We start from the raw sequence: 22171 nt of genomic DNA, 5'->3' as shown, positions 1-22171 counted from the left end.
CTATAGTGATTCGATTTGCAAATCGCAATTGATTTCTGGACCAATTTTAAAAGGGACAATGCAATGCAAATGAAAAATCGCAATGACATAAAGTTAATGAAAAATCCCAATTGCTGGTGTTTGTGATTGCGATTGCTAGAGGAAAAGGGCCCTAATGCGCTTTAGGTCTTATGGGAGAAAAGAGCTTTACAAATGTTTCGGTGTTGTCTGTATTTTTTTATTCTCTCTTTATAGATTGGCATAGAAATAAAACAATTTCTGAAGTCTTTATTCTAATATTGCCTTCCTCCTATGATTTCCTGTTCTCTTTCACCCGGTACACTTCAGTTCCCAGATAACCGATTTCCACACTAAATTTAATGTAACAACAAGGCATGCTACAAACATGTAACGTTTGACGTGAAATGCTAGGCTTTCTTCATGCACCTATTTTCTCGAACTCTTAATGTATCCAGGCTGATAAGCCTATCGTATGGATAGTCGTTCCCGCAACATTACATAGATGTAGTTCGCTTCTGACACCAGGATGTAATTTGTAGAGCCTTTTAATGTTTCCGGTGTCGTATCACTTTTGCCGACTTCTGGGAATCCACAACCCAGCATTCAGCGCAGGCAGAGAAGGGAAGTTAGAGGAGACATAGCAAATCATTTGTTATACTATCACATGTTTAGAATACACAGTCACTTACCCAGCACACCCGTGCATTCTGTAAGATCAGCATTTCTGCTAAAACGTGGACATTGTTGCATTGGTTACAAGACAGCTTCTGTGCTGTTTATCTATCATTATGTCTCACGAATTGTCGCCTCCTCTCCTACAATGGATGGAAGATATGTGTTTGCTGATGTTCCTACGGGCACGCAGGTTGCTTCTTCAAACTGGAATCTTATGTTGTGTCCTGCTCTTACTTCTCTGGGTTTCTGTGTTTCTATATGGCAGCTTCTACTATTCCTACATGCCAGCTGTAAAATTCTCCTGCCCTGTGCACTATCAGTACAGGTATGTTTATACATCTAAGTAATGTCCTTAGTTCAAAATAAATAATTATGACACACACTTTTTTTTTTAACTTTATGTTTAAAAATGTTCTTAGCTCTGATCAGAGGAAGTTCAATTTTCACTTGCAAGCACAAAGTGCAGTGTTTAGGTCCAAAGAACACCCCCGATTTTCCTCATTCTGAGTAGTAGGGTGCACTGTGCAAAACTATATATGTAATTAGGATGTACATCCAAAATGATAATGGAGAAAAACATACTTTTATCTAGTGTCCTAGGGTGACCATATACAGATTCTCCTGTTCTAAGTTTGCAGCAGAGTATTGCCTCTCTAAGTATCTGTCTAAAATGTAGGGAGTTAAGGTGCCCATACATTACTCGATTTGTGAAATCGATCTCCGGCAATGTCAATGATGACGATTGAATCTGCCAGCGACTGATGCTGCAAAGTGTCCGCCCGATTATAATTTTGATTTATTTCTGTCTGAAATCAATCAAAATTATCGATCCAGCAAGGTGTGCATCAGTAGTGGCATTCGATTTCCAGATAAAGCGATGGCCTCCCGGCTAGTTTCACCCCATATGTTTATCAACGGGGCTGTGCCGAGTGTTGCAATGGAGCTCATACTCGCTTCTCTGCCAGTGCGTGTCCTCTGTCTCCTCTCCATTGCCAATGGGCACCTGTACTCAATTACCTGTTGGCATGTACATGTCTCTACATCACAGGGTACAGGTGCCTGGCAGCGATGAAGAGAAAATACTGGAGTTCGCCAGTGGATAGGTGAGTATAAGCAACACTGCCAATACTCTGCACATCCTGGGGGGAGCACATGCATGTAAGCAGGGGGCCTGGCAGGCAGAGGTAGCTTCACAGATTTCCAATAGCTTTCATGCTTGAAATGTATTGGAAATCTTTGTGTAGTGTGTGGCGGGTAGTGGATCCCTCTCTGATCAGATTTTATCAGAGAGGGATCTATCTGATGGTCAAATCTGTTGGCCAGCTGCCAATCTATGGGACTTTGAGACTATAGTGAAAGCATTGCAATGTATTTAGTTGTGCTGGAGGAAAAAAAATTCTCAAGAAACCTAGTCTAATGCTGGGAATACATGGTTCGTTTTTAAGGCAGATAGATGTTTAGATAAATAATTTCTGACGTGTCCGATGTCCTGTTCGATTGTTTTGCCGCTTGATTCCTGATAGAAGTGAATGGAAAAAGATAAGATAAACGAGCGGAAGATAAGTGAATGGGCTGCAGGATCGAGTGGCAAAAACGATTGAACTGAGAATCGAGCAGCAGAAACAAACCATGTATGCCCAGCATAACATACAAGTACATTTTGTGTAAGGTGCTTATATGTTAACAGACTTATCAAATGTCATTTTATCCCCCTTTGAACCTTTATAGCTATAAAGACAATGGGCTTTATTCACAAAACTTCTCATCAATTACTTATTTATCACCTAATTGATAAGAATAACCTTTGAGCACATTTACAAGCAAAGTAAGGTGTTCCTGATTAACTCCCATTTCAATATTACTTTTCTTACCTTAGGCCCCGTTTACACTTAATCAGTTGGTGTGCGTTAGTGCGTGTTGGTACGCGTTTTTTCCATATCAGTGCATTGGGAAGAAGATTTCAGTTAAAACGCGTTAAGTGTAAAAGAGGCCATAGGGAAAACATGGGCAATACTTTGAAAATCAGATGTATTTCACTTATAATATATAATTGAGAGCAACTGATTAAGTGTAAAAGGACCCTTACTGTAACTACATTATATTTTTGCTCTTTTGGAGCTTAAAAAAGTAACATAGATAAGGTAAAAACGAGGAAAACTGGTGAAAAAGCTTTGTGAATTGGGCCCATTGTGTCTTTTTTGCAAATTTGTGAATTATTATTAAAATGGACAGAAAGCGCTTACGCAACATTCTTTGTTTTCTTTTCTTTTTTTTTTTTTTTTTCTTTTTTTTTTTTTTTTTTATGCTCTATTATCTATAAACAGCAATTTTGCTAAGTAGAGCAGAAAATTGAGATAGTACTGTGTGGGTCATGTGCATGCAGATCCGCACATGTAATGCAAGTGGATGGGCCTGTTTCCACTGTAGCGTTGTTGAGGTGCGTTTTTTTCAACGTGAAAAAAACGCACAAAAGAGCCAACGATTTCGCCTGCGTAGGGAATCCGTGCGAATCGCCGCTAATGTATTTAATAGTAAAAACGCATGCGTTTGTTACATGCGTTTTTACCCGCGATTTCGCGTGCGATTTCGCACCTTTTTCAATTTTATTTTGCCCTGGCAGTGTCATGGTTAATTTCGCATGGCACCCTGCCATGCGAAATCGCAGGCGAAATCGCGGGTAAAAACGCATGCGGAAACGCATCCGCATGCGTTTTTACAAGCGTCGGAATGCGGCCGAAATCGCGTTGCAACAGTGGAAACAAGCCCTGACCCCCTTGGCGTTATGATTCTTTCCGGATTTTAGGGTCTAAAAGTGGTGCAAATTTTTTTGCATGCTTTTAGCTCCTGGGATCCAGTGCTGCAGTTTTCCCTCCGTCCTCTGGGTGGCGCTTTAACCCTGTAGTGAGATCGTTGTGTGTTGTCATGATGACAGATGGCGATCTCACCAGGGGGATGCAGAGCCTCCGTGGAGAGGAAGAAGAATGGCGGCCAACGTCAGGATCCCCCGGAAGGTCAGTGAAAACGCCTGCTGCAGTAACCTCCTGGCAGCTACCACGAGTCCAGCTCGGGGTTCCCACTTCTGGCTTGTTTTTTCAACCCAAGCTGGACTTGTGATTACCGCTAACAAGGTTAAAGGACTTCCGAGGCAACGGGCAACAACCTATGTTTACTCACCTGGGGCTTCTTCCAGCCCATAGCAGCCGTTTCAGTCCCTCTCTGCAGCACCGATCCTCATCGGTGTCCTGTTGGCTGCCCGTAATGATTTTCAACCTGCTGGTGCGTTGTCTCTTCTGTGCCTGTGTGGGCACTCATTTCCAAGCATCCACGTCATCTGGCGTGTACTGCGCCTGCGCAGTATAATGTATTTATTCATCAAAGCGCAAACGCAATCGCCGCACAAAGAAATTTTGTGAGTATTTTGCGCTTTTCCTATACCTTCCATTGTAGCAAAATCCCCCTAAAAATGGTTCAGGCAACGCTTGGACCGGAAACAAACCGCTCAGATGTGAACTCTCTCAATGGGGAATCATTGCACAAGCGATTTCAGGGGACGATTTTGCAAATCGCCGGTGCTTTAAAAAAGAGCAAATGCCCTAGGTGTGAACAAGCCCTCAAGGTGGCTTATTTCTTTTCAGTTCAAGTATTACAATCAATTTTTCTGATTGTCATATTTAAAAAAATCTGAACAATGTACCACACGTATGTTCAATTATTCCCCAATTAACCTCTTGAGGACCATGGTGGTAAACCCCCCTAGTGACCAGCCTAATTTTACCATAATTGGCCACTGCAGCTTTAAGGCCAAGCTGCAGGGCCGTATACCTCTGCACACAAGTGATCTCCCACCCCCCCTTTTCTCCCCACCAACAGAGCTCTCTGTTGGTGAGGTCTGATCGCCCCCCCTGTGTTTATTTTTTTTTTTTATAAATATTTGTTTGTTTGTTTTTTTTAATATTTTTTGCCTTTTTTTTTTTTTATTCTAAATCGCCTCCCTCCCCCCAGCCGGCCAATCACGGCGATCGGCTGTCATAGGCTTCTGCCTATGAGAGCCGATCGCTCTCTTGTCCCCCATGGGGACAGCCGTGTCACACGGCTGTCCCCAGTGCAGCGCTGCTGCTGATCGCAGCGCTGCACATGTAAATACACGTCGGTTTCGCCGTGTAACAGTCTCCCGAGCGGCGATCGCCGCTCGGAGACTAAAGGCGGAGCTCAGCTCCGCCCACCAAGCGGGAGATGCGCGCGCATCGTGCGCGCGATCTCCCGTAAACTGCTGCCCCAGGACTTTCCGCCAATTGGCGTTAGTTGGTCCTGGGGCTGCCGCCGCGGCCACGCCTGCTGGCGTGACGCGGGCGGCAAGCGGTTAAGATAAAAACTCTGAAAAAATTGCTTGGGTCTATAAATTAATACATTGACTATCTACCCTACACCATTTAATTTTCATAAAAAATTATTAGAAAAATCCACCATTCTGGATCGACTTATATTGAATTACAAAAGCATGGGAAATCCAATCGGATTTAAATTTTCAGCTTTCAATGAATTGGGAGAGCCGATCGTTTTTATCATATTGGCATAAAATTGGATCATCTTATTGTATCGTGAGATACAGTGATTGCTAGCGTCTAGTGCCCCCCCCCCTTCCTTTCCCATACAGTGATCCCTGGTGTCTAGTATGCCCCCATCCCTCCTCCATACAGTGAACCTTGGTGTCTAGTGGTGCCCCCTCCTTCCCCATACTGTCATCCCTGGTGTCTAGTGATCCCCCTTCTGTTCCCAATGCTGTAATACCTGGTGTCAAGTGGTTTTCCCCTCCCTCTCCCATACATAGTCTTCCCTGGTGTCTAGTGGTTTCCCCCTCCCTCCCCCATATGCAGAGATCAGTGCTGGGAGTGAGACTTGGTAAGTTACTCATCTCTCTCCACAGATTGAGCTGCATTACCCAGGCTGTCATTACAACTGGCTCAGTGTGCAGCTGTATACTTCTGCTGCTCTGCATCTGCCAGGACATTGTGGGGGATGACATGGGATCATGCCTCTCAACCAGGGGCAGTGCTGCCAAAATCGTGATAGTTGAGAGGCATACTTATAAACTTGCAAAATTATTGCAATGTGAGCTGAAGTCATATGTTTACACTAATTAGTAGCCGTCAGGGCTGTTAGTGTTTTGGAAGGAGGCATGGCTTCAGACTAAAGCTTGGTACACACATCCAATTTTGATTGGCCAATAACTGGCCAATTTTACCTCCTCCATGTGATATGAAAGCGTAGGCAAACTCTCATACTACATGAAAGTGGTAAAATTGGCCAGTCAAAATTGGATGTGTGTACCCAGCTTTACTGAAAGCTTGAAGTTGCTGAGGAGGAAATGAAGATGAATAAGTGCAGCAGGAATTTTCCTTGTTTTTAATATTGAAAAACCTGTCAAACTTCTGTTATACGTATTTAATTTAAAATGATAACAACAATAACAATAATATTTATATAGCGCTTTTCTCCCTGGGGACTCAAAGCGCTGTGACCCTGCATTATGCAGTCTCAAAGGCTCGGGAAAAGAGGTGAGTTTTTAGCCTTTTTTTAAAGCTGTCCAGAGAAGGAGCCTCTCGTACTGATTGTGGAAGTGAGTTCCATAGAGTAGGGGCTGCGTAGGAAAAGGCCCGAGCACCAAATGTTAAGTGTATCCTGGGAATAACCAGCTTCATCTTGTTGGCAGAGCGGAGGGTGCGTGGAGGGGCATAAAGTTCCAATAGATCCGCTATGTATTTGGGTCCCATGTGGTGTAGAGCCTTGAATGTCAGCAGGCAGATCTTAAAATTGATTCTCCATTTTACTGGCAACCAGTGAAGAGTTTGCAGTACTGGGGTGATGTGTGAGCTGCGGGGGGCATTGGCTAGGAGTCTGGCTGCAGCATTCTGTACTAGCTGTAAGGGGCGCAGAACCTTATCTGTAGATCCGATTAACAGGGCGTTGATCCATTAAATGTATAAAAATGGTGTTTTAACTGTGGCCTAAAGCCTTGTACATATGCTAGATGACATTGGCCGAGACGGCGTACAACGACTGCCTCTGATGTGAATCTAGAATGTGTAGCATGTGTACTGCGACCGCAAATGCTTTCCAAAACCTAGGCCAGCGATCAGCCTTGGCAGATCAATTTGGCCAATCACCGGCCAAGAGCAATATCTTTATTACTCACCCGGTTTGCAGAGTGACATCATCCCCGCATCGCTCCATTGGCCCTCAGCTCCCCAGCATAGCAACAGAATGCATTGGAAGCTTGCAGGCTAGCGATGTGTCTGTACAGCCTAGGCCCAGCAATGTCGCCCCAAAGTGTATGAGGCTTTAGAACCCATTCTCCAGACACAGATCTAAAAACAGCATCAAAAAGTTTAGCAATCAGAATACACAATTTTCACTTTTTTTTTTTAAAAAATAACTTTCTGCAGCCAAAAGTCCTGACATTTTGATTTCATAAACAGAAGCAACATAAAGTATTTTTCACTTCTAGTGCATGCCTCTGATCCTGGTAAATAGAATATGGAAAACTGTATACTTACCTGGGTAGTTTTCCTTTCCTAGTGTTTGTCCATGTCAGTATACTACTGGGCAAAGCCCCGCCTCCCTTTGCCCTAATAGGACAATAAATCTATAAAAGATCTCTCCCACCCCATGCCATCATTCCACGTTACTAGCACGAGCCGACAGCATAGGGTGGGGTCGTATACTGACATGGACAAACACTAGGAAAGGAAAACTACCCAGGTAAGTATACAGTTTTCCATATTCCTTGTGTTTGCCATGTCCGTATACTACTGGGCAATAACTAGACCAATCAAGGGTGGGTATGCTGCACACAAATTTAATACAAGTTAACAGTACTATATACAGGCATCAAACTGCATCATTTACAGCAGAAGCAATAATTTTCTTTCCAAACTGCATGGTTGAAAGAGCAGCAGGTTCCACACAATAATGTTTCAAAAAAGTGTGATCTGTAGACCAATTAGCTGCCCTGCACACCGTCATTAATGGCACTTTATTCAGTGCCGCCCATGAAGAAGATATACTTCTTGTCGAGTGGGCATTAATGTCCTGCGGAGGCTCCAAGTCCCTTGACTTATAGGCCGCCTGAATCAGTTTAACAATCCAACAAGCCAACGTTCTCGTGGATGCCATTTTCCCTTTCCTGTACCCCGATGGGATAACAAAAAGTCTGTCTGAGTCTCTTATCCCTTCTGTTGCCCGTAGATATGCTTTAATTGTAGAGGGAATATCTAACGAATGAGGCTTAGATGGATCCTCCTGTGAATTAAATGACGGAAGAGTCCATTCCTGATTCAGGTGAAGTGATGAAGTACATTTTGGAAGGAAAGACTGAACTGGGTATAACACTACCCTATCCTGATAGAACTCCAGATATGGTTCTTTATGAGACAAAGCTTGTAACTCCAAGATTCTCCTTCCAGACGTTATTGCTATTAAAAATACTGTTTTCCATGAAAGGTCTTGCAGTGTCACTGACTCATTTTGAAATTGTTCAGATGATAGAAAATCTAGAACTAACGTCAGATCCCATTTAGGGAATCTAGGTTTAAACGGAGGCCTTAGCTTTATTGCTGCCTTAAAGAATTGTTTCACCAACGGATGAGATGACCAAGATACTCCTGAAAAAGATGAAATAGCTGATATATGTCTGCGTAACGTTGAATAGGATAAATTAAGATCTAGTCCGTTCTGTAAGAATGCCAGAAGATCACATGGTTTTATATTTAATGGCGAAAACCCCCGATTTTTTTGCAAATTCAGTAAACGCCTTCCAAACTCGATTATAGGACACGACCGTTGTAGGTTGCTTAGCCCTAAGTAACGTCTCTACCACTTCAATCGAACATCCCGAGTTCAACAGCCTAGCCCTTTCAAAAGCCAGGCCATCAGGTGTAACTGCTTCAGATTGCCATGCTTGATGGCCCCCTGTGAGAGAAGATCCTCTTTCAACGGTAACGGCAACGGCTTCTCCTGAGCCATCTGAAGAAGAAGCGGGAACCATGGTCTTGCTGGCCAGTGTGGCAGGATCGCTATCACCACGATTTTGTGAAAACTCAACTTCTGCAGAAACTTGAATATTAGTGGTGTTGGTGGGAATGCATATGCTGTTCTGAACCACCAATGTTGAGTCAACGCATCCACTGCCAACGCTTGGTGATCCGGAAATCTCGAGAAGTATAGTGGAGTCTTGTTGTTCTTTCGAGACGCAAATAAGTCCACTTGAGGCATACCCCACCTGGTTACTAACTGGTGAAATATCTCCGGATTCAATGACCACTCGTTGTTGTCCAGGTAATGTCGTGAAAGGAAGTCTGCTTGCTGATTCTGTGGCCCTGGAATGTACACCGCTGAGATTTCCTTGAAGTGATACTGTGCTAACTCCATTATTGGGGATTCTTCTCTCATTAATGACTTGCTGTGCGTGCCCCCCTGCTTTTTCACATAAGAAACTGCCGATACATTGTACATTTTGAGTAACAACGATTGCCCCTTCAGTGTTGGCAGAAAATAATGGATAGCCTGGTGGGCTGCCCTGAGTTCCAGCACATTCAAGACTACTTGCTCATTTGACACCTTCCAGGACCCCTGTGCTGACTGACCGTCTAACACTGCTCCCCAGCCCATCATGCTGGCGTCTGTAGACATCACTTTCCAATGCGGAGGTAATAGACTCCTTGATTTGATCAGATTGTGGTTGCTCATCCACCAATACAAGGAATTCCTCACTTGTTCCGGAATGTATATCCATTGCTTCAAGTCTTTCCTGTCCCACTGCCCTAGAAAATTCAACTAAAAGGTCCTTAAATGCCAATGAGCCCATGGTACCATCTGAATCGTTGACGACATCAGCCCCAATAATCTCTGACACTCTCTCGCTTGCGCAAAGTGTTTTAGTACAAATCTTTGAACTATCTTTTGAATCTTGATCACTTTTTCTTGCGGCAGTGAGATTGTCTGTTGAACTGTATCTATTACTGCCCCCAGAAACAACATCCTTTGAGCAGGAATCAAGAGACTTTTCTCGCGATTCAGAATCCATCCGAATTTCTCCAATGCCTCTATCAGTACCAACTGATGCTGCAGCAGTAGTTGCCTCGATGCGGCCAGGAGAATGATATCGTCCAGATAATGAAGGACGCGTATTCCCTGAAGATGCAGCACTGAAACTACAGCCAGAAGTACCTTGGAAAACGTTCGCGGCGACGTCGCGAGACCGAAAGGAAGACAAACAAATTGTAGGTGAAATTGACCCACCGCAAACCGAAGAAACTTCTGGTACTTCTGCGCCACCGGAACATGGAAATACGCGTCCTTTAGATCTATGGACGACATCCAATCTCCTGGCCGCATCGACATTATGTTAGAAGATAGCGTTTCCATTTTGAATTTTGGAATGTAAATATACTTGTTTAATTTCTTTAAATCTAGCACTGGTCTTAGATCCCCTGACTTCTTCTTTATTAGAAAGATTGGAGAGTAGAAGCCTGTACCTCTTTTTGAAGGCGGAACTTGACAAACCGCTTTTTGACATATCAATTTGGACACATATTCCTCTAAGACCCTTCTCTTGTCTTTTGACTTTGGAATCTTTGTTATTACCAACTTGTCCCTTGGTGTACCACCTTTGAAAGTCCATTCGTGGCCTAATGACACTGTCGTTTTCACCCAGGCATTGTCTATGACTCCCGTCCAGATGTCCCTGAATTGCTGTAGTCTGGCTCCCACCGGAACAACTTGGACGGGCCTCATCTCAAAAAGACTTATTCGCTGCCGATGCAGCATTAGGCCCCTTAGATCTGTTCGATCTCTGAAAAGACTGATTCGGCCGCCAATTCCTTCTGAATTCCCTACCAGGTTTGTACGATTTGACCTCAGAGAATCTATTATAAACTTGCTTTTTGTATTGAGGGAATCTCCCTCCCACTTGTTTCCTGAATTTCCGATCCTGTGGTAAGAGACCGGACCTTCCGCCCGTCACTCGTGAGATGGCTGCGTCCATCTTTGGACCAAATAAATTTTTCCCATCAAATGGGATCTTTGACCAGGATTGCTTCGAAGTCGGGTCTGCAGCCCATGGTTTCAACCATAAACACCTCCTAGCCATAATCGAATAGAGCATGGACCGGCTTGAAGTTCTAACTAAGTCAATACTTGCAGCCCCCACAAAATCTGCCGTTAGGGATAACTCCTGAAAGGCAAATGACAGATCTTCTAACGTTTCCTTCCTCTTCATTGCTCTCTGCAAAACCTCAATCCATACTTTCAATGCTTTCGCTACTGAAGTCAATGTTATAGCAACCCTGGCAGACTCCCCTGCTGACAAATAACATCTTTTAAGATCCTGGTCTATCTGGCGGTCTAGTACATATCTAAACAGTGTAGAATCTTCCATTGGAAGCGTGACATTCCTTACCAGTTTCACTAAAGAGGCATCAACCAATGGGCTTACTTGCACTAAGTTCTCACTTTCTTCAGCAAGGGGATATAACTTCTGAAATCTGTTTTTCAAAGAAGGCTTTTTCACTGTTTTCTCCCATTCATTAAGAATCAGCTCCCTAATTTCTTCCATCAGAGGGAATACTATTTTCTCTTTACTTAACTCCTTATAATATCTCTTCTTTTTACTTTTTGGTGACGACACCTCTTCCTCCCACTCAATTGCCTGCTTGACACGTGTCACAAATGGAGGAACTAATGAAAAATCAAAACCTAGACCCTCATTCCCAGAGTCTGAACTTGAATCTGACTGTGATTCTGGAGAAGAGGTATGCTTGGGCTGAGGTGTCTTATTAGTCACTGAAATTTCTGAAACTGCATCTTTCACTACTTGTTTGATGAGCGATGATACATCTCTTCCCTCTCTCGCTATATCTGCATAACATAAATCACACACTTTTTTACTAGGCAGAAAAGGCCTTCCACAGATCCAGCAACTATCCGTTGGAGGACCAGCTGGCAATTGAGTCTCTATCCCCGAGGGACCCGCTCGGACCTCTAGAACTGATTTTTCACTTGAAGATGACCTCTTATCCTGAGGCTGGGTAACTTTTGACTTCTCTTTGGAACCACTTTGATGTGTTGATTCAACTTGTTCTTTGGACACACATTTTTGTGATCTTGATCTCTCTCTTGACTCGTCTCGTCGAGAACTTCCTCGAGACTTGGAGTCTTCTTTATGCCTACCAAAAAAATGACGATAAAAATCGTCAGTATTTTGATTGAGAGAATTCAGCTCACAAAAAAAAAATACTTACCACCCTTACCTATTTGATCTCGAACTAGATTCGAGCTTTTGGTACTCTCCGCTACGTTTTCCCATTGCAGCAGCTGAAAGAAATTAACGAACTATGAGGACTTGCCCCTTTGAAGTCTCCCCTTTCTTTCAACAGTACCAGCATTTAAAATTAAAGCGTCTGCCAGATGACTAGCGGATAGAGTAGAAAGCTACTATCCACTACTCATCACTTAGGAATTCCTCAACATACCTATATACACATATAATTCTAGACCTATATATTATATGTCCACCCCAATGCAGATACATGCATATATAATTATACACACCTCTATAATATATATACATATAAATACCTACATACTCACATAGTGGACCTGACTACATAGACACAAACTGCCTAATTGCCTACCTCCACCACTATAACTTCCAGCCACATCATATATATATATATATATATATATATATATATATATATATATATATCTATACATACTCTCCACAAAGAAGCAGCAACATGACTAATGTAACTACAGAACAAGCCTCTGTTCCCAGCCAGCTAGAGTACCACATTAACACAACTACAACAAGCTGAGCCCAAAACCCCCACGGAGGGAGGATCACATTACCCCAGCTATCACTTCCGCACCACGACAAAACAGTCTCATACCTGTCCAGAGTCCGGCCAAGATCACACCTCCTCTGGGGTCACTGAGATCTCCAGACACCACCTCAGATGCCGCCGCTGTGGAGAGACCCTTCTCCGAGGTTTAAATACTCCCCTAAGCGGAAGCGCTCTGCCGGCGACCATCCGCCCATATCCAAAATGGCCGCCGACCCACTTCCGCCAGAACTGTGGAAATACAGGGGAAATCTCGCGCGCGCGAGAATACTCCTCGCACTTCCACTACCCAGGAATCCAGGCTGCGAGCAGTCCCTCCCAGTCCGCTACTGAGTATGCGGATGAGAGAAAAAACCGGCCATGAAGTGGAAGACAGCAGGCACTGACCACACCAATTTTAAAGCTGCAGGGAAACCACAATACCCTTTAGGTATCCCAAGTGGTCGCAGGAACTTAACCTTACTTGCCCCGGAGAGTACCAGAGGGGGCTCCTTGTCTTATGGGAGCCTTTAGCTACCGAAGCACAAGGACTACAGCAGAGAGCCACGCTGCTGGACCCGCAAAGCGGAGGTAAGGGAAACAAATCCTGCTGGAGGCGAGGACAAAAAAAGGAATGATGGCATGGGGTGGGAGAGATCTTTTATAGATTTATTGTCCTATTAGGGCAAAGGGAGGCGGGGCTTTGCCCAGTAGTATACTGACATGGCAAACACTAGGGAATGCATAATCTCTACTGTTCAGACTAAGGCCACATACAGACATCAGACCATAGTCTTTGGAAAATGAAAGATCACAGACCAATCTTACCACCCTTCCTGTAGTATAAGAGCCATAGGCCACATACACACATCAGACCATAGTCTTTTGAAAATGAAAGATCACAGACCAATCTTACCACCCTTCATGTAGTATGAGAGCCATACCTACACAGTCTTTTCTATGGAGCTGAACTCCACATCAGAAAAAAATCATTGCAAGATGCTGCACACACAGATGCTGTACAGACACAAAAGATCAGTATCTGCAAAAGATCTGTTCCTGCCAAAAATCCATTCCTGCAAATTGCAATGATAATCTATGAGATCTGCAGATCATCATACACACATGATTTAACTGACATTCATCTGCAGATCTGCAGATCTGAAAATCCATCCTGGTGGATCTGATCTGCAGATGAATGTCAGTTAAATCATGTGTGTATGATGATCTGCAGATCTCATAGACTATCATTGCAATTTGCAGGAATGGATTTTTGGCAGGAACAGATCTTTTGCAGATACTGATCTTTTGTGTCTGTACAGCATCTGTGTGTGCAGCAGCTTGCAATGATTTTTTTTCTGATGTGGAGTTCAGCTCCATAGAAAAGACTGTGTAGAGTATGGCTCTTATACTACAGGAAGGGTGGTAAGATTGGTCTGTGATCTTTCATTTTCCAAAGACTATGGTCTGATGTCTGTAAGTGGCCTTAGAACGGCACCTGCATACGAGCGCTGTTAAAACAGAGCAGGAGATTTGGGTGCAGCCGGCACCACCATAGGCCGTAATAGAAATTACAGCTATATAAAAAGCTATATATCGGCTTTAGGCCTCTTGCACACTACATGCGATTCCGATTTGTGATTTTGACTCGATTTTACATGCAATTCCGTTTTTTAATCGTTACTGCATGCTACGTTTTTTGTGTATTTTTACTTTTTATAGCATCCAGGGAAAATCAGAATCGCAAATCGGATTTGCAGTGTGCAGGCGGCCTTTCCTGTGCCCAAATCTCCCGGTGGTTATTCCATAGGTATGCTCTGCACAATCTAAGTCTCTAAAAGCGCTGTAATACTTAATGCAGTGAATGATAAGTGTCTGGACTCCAGCTTTGGCATCAGCTAATCATGGAGCTTGGACATAGACATAAACTGGCTCTGTAGCTGTTTGCTTACATGAGCCTAGAAAAAAACATCTGAGCTTGAACTATATTTTAAGGCAGGAAACATGCTTGTCTTTCAGTTTTCCACACACGTTACTTTTTTCTGCATACATTTTCTGCATACCAAGCATGTGTTATGCATTTTTTTTCACAGCAGGTAATGTAATCGATAGAGAAAACTGACAAAATGTGCAGAGTTATCAGAATGTCAGTTTTTTTTTTCTGCGTGCGAAAAACGCATTAAGGCCTCTTGTACACTACATGCGATTCTGTTTTTTTTTTTTTTAATTTATACGATCTGATTTTTGACTGTGCACAAAACAGGGAAAAAGGGTGCATAGTAACGTTATTCGTAAAATATCATTATTAAATATAAATATTTTACTATAAAAATGTAAAATATTGATATTAAATACTGATATTTAACTATGGCCAAACCTTACCCTACTCTCACACAGAACTCCCCCAGGCACCCTTAATTCTCGTTTGCCACCTGTTTATAACTCCTGTAGAAGATGTGCAGGCTTGTGCGGGCTGTTTCTCTCTGGGCTGGTTCATGCTGTGACCTGGCAGCATCTCTCATTGGATCCTGTCTGGACGATGCTAGGCAGGGAGGTACGGTGGAGAGCCTGTTCAATGTGGCTGATCACCCTGTTCCTGGAATTCTTCCTCTGCACACACTTCTTCACTGAAATCCAGCACAAGTCATGGCCTCATGCCGAGCTAGTGGTTAAAGGGCAGGCAAGGGAATTTGAGTTACGCGTAGAGGAGCACAGCCGCAGGACAGAAGAGGTGCCCAGCAAGAGGCAGGTGATCTATGTAAGGAGGAATGAGGTGGAAGCTTGGGTAGGTGTGGAGGTGGACAGAGAAAAGTGCGGCTCAGAGGGAGAGACGAGGTGCGCAGGGTAGGCGGACTGGCATTATAGGGGGCAAGTGGACTAAATGGGCGCCACCATGGGCACCAATACAAAATAGCAGCATTTGGGCACCTGCAAAGGCCGATATATATCTGGCGCTGTATCAGCAGCAAATTTCTGCTCTGGCACCTAAAGAACGCGATTTTGTATTGGTGGCTATGGCGGCACCCATTTAGTCCACTTGCTGCATGCACCCTTTTTTCCTGCTCCGGCGTTTCATTGATGATTCTTCAAGTGCTGTAGCTTCCTACTGCAAACCAAAAGCATATTTGTAAGCTACTTGGCATCTGTCCATTAATTAGAACTGCGCTTCTGTAGCCTTGGTAGAGACATTAGACTGTAAGCTACTTCAGTGCCAGAAATAAGTAAGAATTATTCTGTGTGCTCTTAAAAACAGTTATATGTTGGTATTATGTAATGAAATACTTTTTGCATTCTTCAGCTCCAACTGTGACCCACCACTTGGTATCCTGTGCTCCTTTCCAACAGCCAATGTGTCTCTTCTTAGGAACAACCGTGATCGGGTGAGAAACTGAAGTATGTTACATTGTTTGCAGCGCAAAACATCTTGCCAATTTTGTACAAATTGTACGCTTCCAGATAGGGCCGTTTTAAGGCACAATGCAGCCCTGGCCAAATAAATAGAATTCCCATTTTTTGCCCCTATGGAAGCACCAACCCTGTTATCAAAATGAGGGTGCAGTATATGAACTCTGCTATTAAAATTACATGATGATCTGCAGCCTTCTTGATTTCCCTATTATTAACTGGCTGGTAGACCTTGGCAGGCTCCTGTTTGGGGATCATTCACTTGGGTGTTTGACAGTGTTTGCTAGCACAACCTAATATCTGCTTTGAAATGAAATAAGAGTGTTAGCATTTTAAAATGTTTGGCTGCTAAATTTCTGTGTTCACAGTAACTCTTATAGATGTCAGTAAAAGAGAGAACCGAGAGCCCAATATGGTGTAGTATGTTAAGATGATTTGATCAAATGATTAAGTGCGAGAAGTTATACTCACAAACATGGGTTACCATTCAGGCAACCACTATAAGGGCAGGTGAGGAGATTAGGCCTGTCCTCACTCAGGACTAAGAAGTCGCTCTCTGTAGTAATGAAACAAGAAAGGGTGTAGTCAGGGCCGGGCCGAGGCAGAGGCGAGAGAGGCTCCAGCCTCAGGGCGCAGTGTAGGAGGGGGCGCACAATTCACTCAGCTATAATTCCCCTATTGTGTTTGAAGCAGAGAGATATAAGAAAAGGGGATACATGGCAGTGACTGCAAGCCAGATAACTAGATTAAGGCGTTGAAGGCCTGGGGCGCCTCTTAGTCTAATAGCAATCAGTGTGTGACGGCTCGGGTGAGAGGGATGGGGGGGCGCACTTTGGTGTCTCAGCCTTGGGTGCTGGAGGACCTTGTCCCGGCTCTGGGTGTAGTACTCCCCTCCACCAGGAGTGGACACAATGTATTTGAGTGTGGAACAGCGGCGCCAGCAGGATAAAAATTCATTAAAAAAAATTCATCTTATAGATGTCAGGAAATCATGGGAATATGCTCTTGAAATACAGCATCAGATAACTTTCACCCACTGTGTTTGCTGCCCATGACAGTTTGGGTAAACTAATTTTAAAGTTACCATGGACTTCTATGGACACCTTTTTCGTAGTAGTTTCTGGGCTGTTTAAACCCACCAGGAAAACCTCAGAGAAACACCTTTGTGAATGAGCTTTTAACCAGTTAATGACCCTAGGTTTTAACCTCCTTAGTGACCAGGCCATTTTTTGCAATTCTGCACTGCGCAGATTTAACGGTTTATTGCTCGGTCATACAACCTGCTACCCAAATTAATTTTATCTCCTTTTCTTGTCACACATACAACTTTCTTTTGGTGCTATTTGATTGCTGCTGCGTTTTTTAGTTTTTATTATATTCATCAAAAAAGACAGTAATTTTGTCAAAAAAAATATATTTACATTTCTGTGGTAATTTTTCAAATAAAATGTCTATACTGTACAAGTTTTTGTTCAAATTTATTGTGCTACATGTCTTTGGTAAAATAAAATCCAATAAGTGTATGTATATTTATTGGTTTGGGTAAAAGTTATAGCTTTTACAAACTAAAGTACAAAAAAGTGAATTTACGCAGTTTGCAGCAGCTCTGACTTTTCTGAGCACCTGTCAGGTTTCTTGAGGTGCTAGAATGTCAGGATAGTATAAATACTCCCCAAATGACCCCATTTTGTAAAGGAGACACCCCAAGGTATTCGATAAGGGTTCATGGTGAGTTCATAGAAGATTTTATTTATTTTTTGTCACAAGTTAGCGGAAAATGACACTTAGTGACAAAAAATAAAATAAAAAAATGTTTCCATTTCTGCTAATTTGTGACAAAAAATATAATAAAATCTGCCACGGACTCACCATGCCCCTCAGTGAATACCTTGGGATGTCTACTTTCCAAAATAGGGTCATTTGTGTTTCCTATCCTGGCATTTGGGGGGGGGGGGTGGCTAAATTTTGAGCACCCCTGTAAAGCCTTTGAGCACCTTTGCTCAGCTAGGCAGCAAAAAAGTGTCAGTCGTGGTATTGCCATACTCAGAAGTGGAATAATGTGTTTTGGGGTGTCTTTTCACACATACCCATCCTGTGTGTGAGATGCAGTATATCTCTGTAATTGATAACTGTTTTTATTTTTATTTTTTTTGTTTTTTACACAAAGTTGTACATTTACAAAGATATTTCTCCCACCCAGCATGGGTACAGTGCTGCCCATAATTATTCATACCCCTGGGAAATTTTGACTTAAAGTTACTTTTATTCAACCAGCAAATAATTTTTTGATGGCAAATGACATAGTAGTCTCCCAAAAGATAAGACAATGTACAAGAGGAATTATTGTTGGAAAAAACATTTCTCAGCTTTTATTTACATTTTAGCAAATCATTTCCAGTCAAAATTATTCATACCCTTCTCAATAATCAATAGAAAAGCCTTTATTAGCTATTACAGCAATCAAACACTTCCTATAATTGCATACCATCTTTTTGCATATCTCCACAGGTATTTTTGCCCATTCATCTTTAGCAATGAGCTCCAAATCTTTCAGGTTGCAGTGTCTTCTTGCCATCACTCTGATTTAGCTTCCTCCACAGATTCTTAATTGGATTCAAGTCAGGACTCTGGCTGGGCCACTCCAAAACTTTTGCTGTGTGTTTTGGGTAATGCTGAAATGTCCATTGGTGGCCAATGCCAAGTTTGACTGCAGGCTACCTGATGATGTTGTTGAGAATCCTCATGTATATATTTTTTTAATGGTGCTGTTTACTGTGATTAGGTTTCCTGGTCCAGTGGCTGAAAAAACAACCCCAAAGCATTAGGTTCCTACCACCATGTTTGACAGCGGGGATGGTGTTCTTTGGGTTGAAGGCTTCCCCTTTTTTATGCCAAATGAAGGAAACATCATTGTGATCAAACAATTCAATTTTTGTTTCACAGAAGACCAGAAGTCTTCCTCTTTGTCCAGATGAGCATTTGCAAAGGCCAAACGAGATTTTGTGTGCCTTATCTGGAGAAGTAGTGTCCTCCTTGTTCTGCATCAGTGGAACCCTGATGGATTGTCTGCCTTGAGACATTGCCACCAGCAGAGCCCAGATTCACCAGGATGGCCTTGGTGGTGATCCTTGGATTCTCTATCACCTCTCTCACTATTCTCCTGGCCAGCGTGGCTTACAACCACATCATCTGAGTTTTTCAACTGTGCAGAACATCTTGTATTTTTTAATAATACTTTGCACTGTAGCCACTGGAACACATTTAGACATGGCCTTGTAGCCCTTTTCTGTGAGCGACCACAATGCGCAGCCGCAGGTCCTCACTGAGCTGCTTTCTTAGCTATGACTGTCCACAAACCAGCTGCAGAGAGCTGCTGTTTTTCACCTGTTGAATTGGTTAAAACAGTTGTTCCCAATTAATCAGGGTAATTAGGATAATTTAGAACTGCTTTGATTATTTGGAATGGTATAGAGCTTTGGATTTTCCCACAGACTGTGACAGTTTGTGAAGGGTATGAATCATTTTGGACTGGACACTTTTTGCTCAAATTTTAAAAAAAACATCAACTAACAGATGTTCCCCCCCGCCCCCCACGCAATAATGTCTTTTGTACATTGTCTTATTATCTTTTGATAATGTTGATGAGGACCAAAAGTCCGAAACAGGCTGTCTGCATGTGGTGTTGATGTGGCTGTGTAATATTTAAAGCTATAGGCTTGCTATACACCAGCGGTTCTGGATGCTTGCCTGGCTTACAGGGGTGAAAAGAGATAATTTGCATATTCAGTAGTGGTGCATTGTGGGTAACCACAAATATTCACTTATAGCTGAATTATTGCAAGTTTTCTTCTGTTTTAAGAAGGAAAATTTCACCAACCTTATTATCTTCTGGGAGACACCTATGTCATTTCCCATCAAAAAATGACTTGCTGCTTGAATAAATGTAACTTTAAGTCTAAATTTGCCGGGGGTATGAATAAATATGGGCAACACTGTATGTCTACAAATACACCCAAAACACTGCATCGCCAAAAATAGACCTTCAGGGAATACCGTGTTAGTACATGGTATTCCCTGTCTGGCATTCGGTCAAGTAGGAAGTGATAATCTTTGCATCACTATAGACAACATGACCAGAGCCGGCGCTACCATTCAGGCAGACTAGGCATTTGCCCTAGGGCCCCCACCACTTCAAGGGCCCCCACCATTTCAAAGGCCCTCTGCTGACAGAGTTGTTTTCCCCACTGCTGTTTATTTGTTTTTACTAAAGAGGCTTGAAAGTGTATGCAGGCTGCCCCACCTACCAGCACACTTCAGGAAGTTCCGCTGCCCACCCCCAGGCATTCAGCTGCTGCTGATCTGTGAGGTATAGTGATAGTGTCTGTGTGTACAAGCAGGGGGGCAGACAGTGAAGCAGAAGCAGCCCAGAGCATGGACACATCTCAGTGAGTCTGTGTTACTCAATGCACTGGGAGAGGGGGGTTGAGGGAGGAAGACATGCTGTGTCTTTGTGTGCTGACAAGCAGGGGCGTATCTGGGTAATATAGGGCCCATGGCAAACACTGAAATTGCGCCCCCCCCCCCACTCCAGTCAGAGCCCCCCTCTCATCTAAAAACAGCATCCTTTCTCGTGTACATGTGTTATGGTTGCCTATGTTTTTTGCTCAGGATATTGCTGAAGTTACTTTTTTGGAAATATCTCTTCTTATTCCCTCTCTGTCCTCTTTTCTAACACTAAGCCAAGTGCACCCTACATATATAAATTAAGTACCCATGTTCCCCAGATAAGACAATTAATCTAATATGAAATCTGAGTCACAGGTGCAGGCATGGCGCCCTTGGTGCTGTGGCGCCCATGGCAAGAGCCATGCCTGCACCCCTCTAGATACGCCTCTGCTGACAAGGCTGGAAGCAGCCAGGAACACGACACATCACGGTGAATCTAACTCATTGTGCATTGCATCTTATCTTTCAGCCTGCAGATGTCCCCTTATATCCTGGGAGAGGGGGCTGAGGGATAGAGACATGCTGTGACTGTGTGCAAGAAAAGGTGAATGGCTAGCTGGATGTCTGGAATACCTCCTGTACCTTTTGAAAAAAAATCCCTGAAATCGCTGAAGCAGCTGGCAAGCTGGTAACTGCACAGAGGCTTGCCTCCTGCAGGGTCTGTTGGAAAAACTCAGCTCTCTCACTATTGTAAAGACTGATGTGGACAGATACATAAGGTATTTCACAGGTTGAAAAGTTTTTGACAGCCCCTAGACTCCAGGAGGGCTGCTTTCTGACTTGAGTGAGAGACTGGAGACACATTACAGGCAACTAGCCTCTGTGTGATGTGGGATTGCAATACAGATATGCTCTCTGCTCTATGGCCCAGACAATGCACACCAAAAACCTGTTGCAGATCTGCAAAATGCTAGAGGTTTTTGAAGCAGATTTCAGAGCGATTCTAGGCATGTTTAGAGAGGTTTTCTAAACATGCCTAGCGTTTTTCAGAGCGGTTTTCCACTTTCCTATACTTTATATTGAGGCAGAAATGCCTTATAAATCTCAAAAATGCTGCAGCCTGGGAGTTTGCATTTGTGGAAAAAAAGACCCGCTCTGGTGTGCACCATCCCATTCACTTTCATTAGCCAAGCGGTTTCCCCCCTGCAAGCGTTTTAAAAAACGCTCCAGAACCGCTCTGGTGTGCACCAGCCCTATCGCAAGCTCTCCACTCCTCCTCTCTCCCTAATTCACCCTTGTTTTCCCCCTTTCTCTAGTGCTGAGGGAAGGGGGGCAATCTCCCCCCAGGCCGCCTTTTATTCAGTGATTTAGGGCCGGTCCAGTGCCTGGTGTATTCAGGTTTGTTGTTGTAAGGCAATGTGAAACACTGGGCTAGCAGATAAAAGTGCAATTCCAGGGCAGGCAAGCTGGTAAATATACACAGCATGATGCAGAGCTTGCCTGGGGGGTCTGTGGGAAAATATCTGTCTGGTCTCTCCCCATTATAATGACTGCATTTGTGGATAAGGTGTTAAACAAGTTGTTGTTATTATTATTATTATTATTACTTATTTATAAAGCGCCAACATATTCCATGGCGCTGTACAATGTAAGAAAACAAACAAGGGATACATAATGATACAGACAATGATATACATCAAATATGAACACTGATACAAGATACAGCACTGCTGATTACAATTTGATTTAACATGATGACTAAAATG

The 22171-nt window shown here is 43.3% G+C and overlaps 1 protein-coding gene across 1 annotated transcript in view; it reads left to right on the top strand.

Moving 5' to 3' along the window:
• Positions 1-564: 564 nt before the first annotated feature.
• BSCL2 (BSCL2 lipid droplet biogenesis associated, seipin) overlaps positions 565-22171 on the top strand; it is a 354626-nt gene continuing 333019 nt past the window's right edge. The window contains exons 1-2 of the mRNA XM_068260670.1: positions 565-1000; positions 15853-15934. Coding sequence (XP_068116771.1) covers positions 789-1000; positions 15853-15934 — 294 coding nt within the window. The 5' untranslated portion in view covers positions 565-788. The remainder of the gene's footprint in view (positions 1001-15852; positions 15935-22171) is intronic.

The sequence above is a fragment of the Hyperolius riggenbachi genome, chromosome 11, assembly GCF_040937935.1.
Source record: "Hyperolius riggenbachi isolate aHypRig1 chromosome 11, aHypRig1.pri, whole genome shotgun sequence".
In the NCBI taxonomy this organism is placed as follows: domain Eukaryota; kingdom Metazoa; phylum Chordata; class Amphibia; order Anura; family Hyperoliidae; genus Hyperolius; species Hyperolius riggenbachi.
Note: the sequence above shows the minus strand (reverse complement) of the source record. Positions and strands in the feature narration are given on the sequence as shown.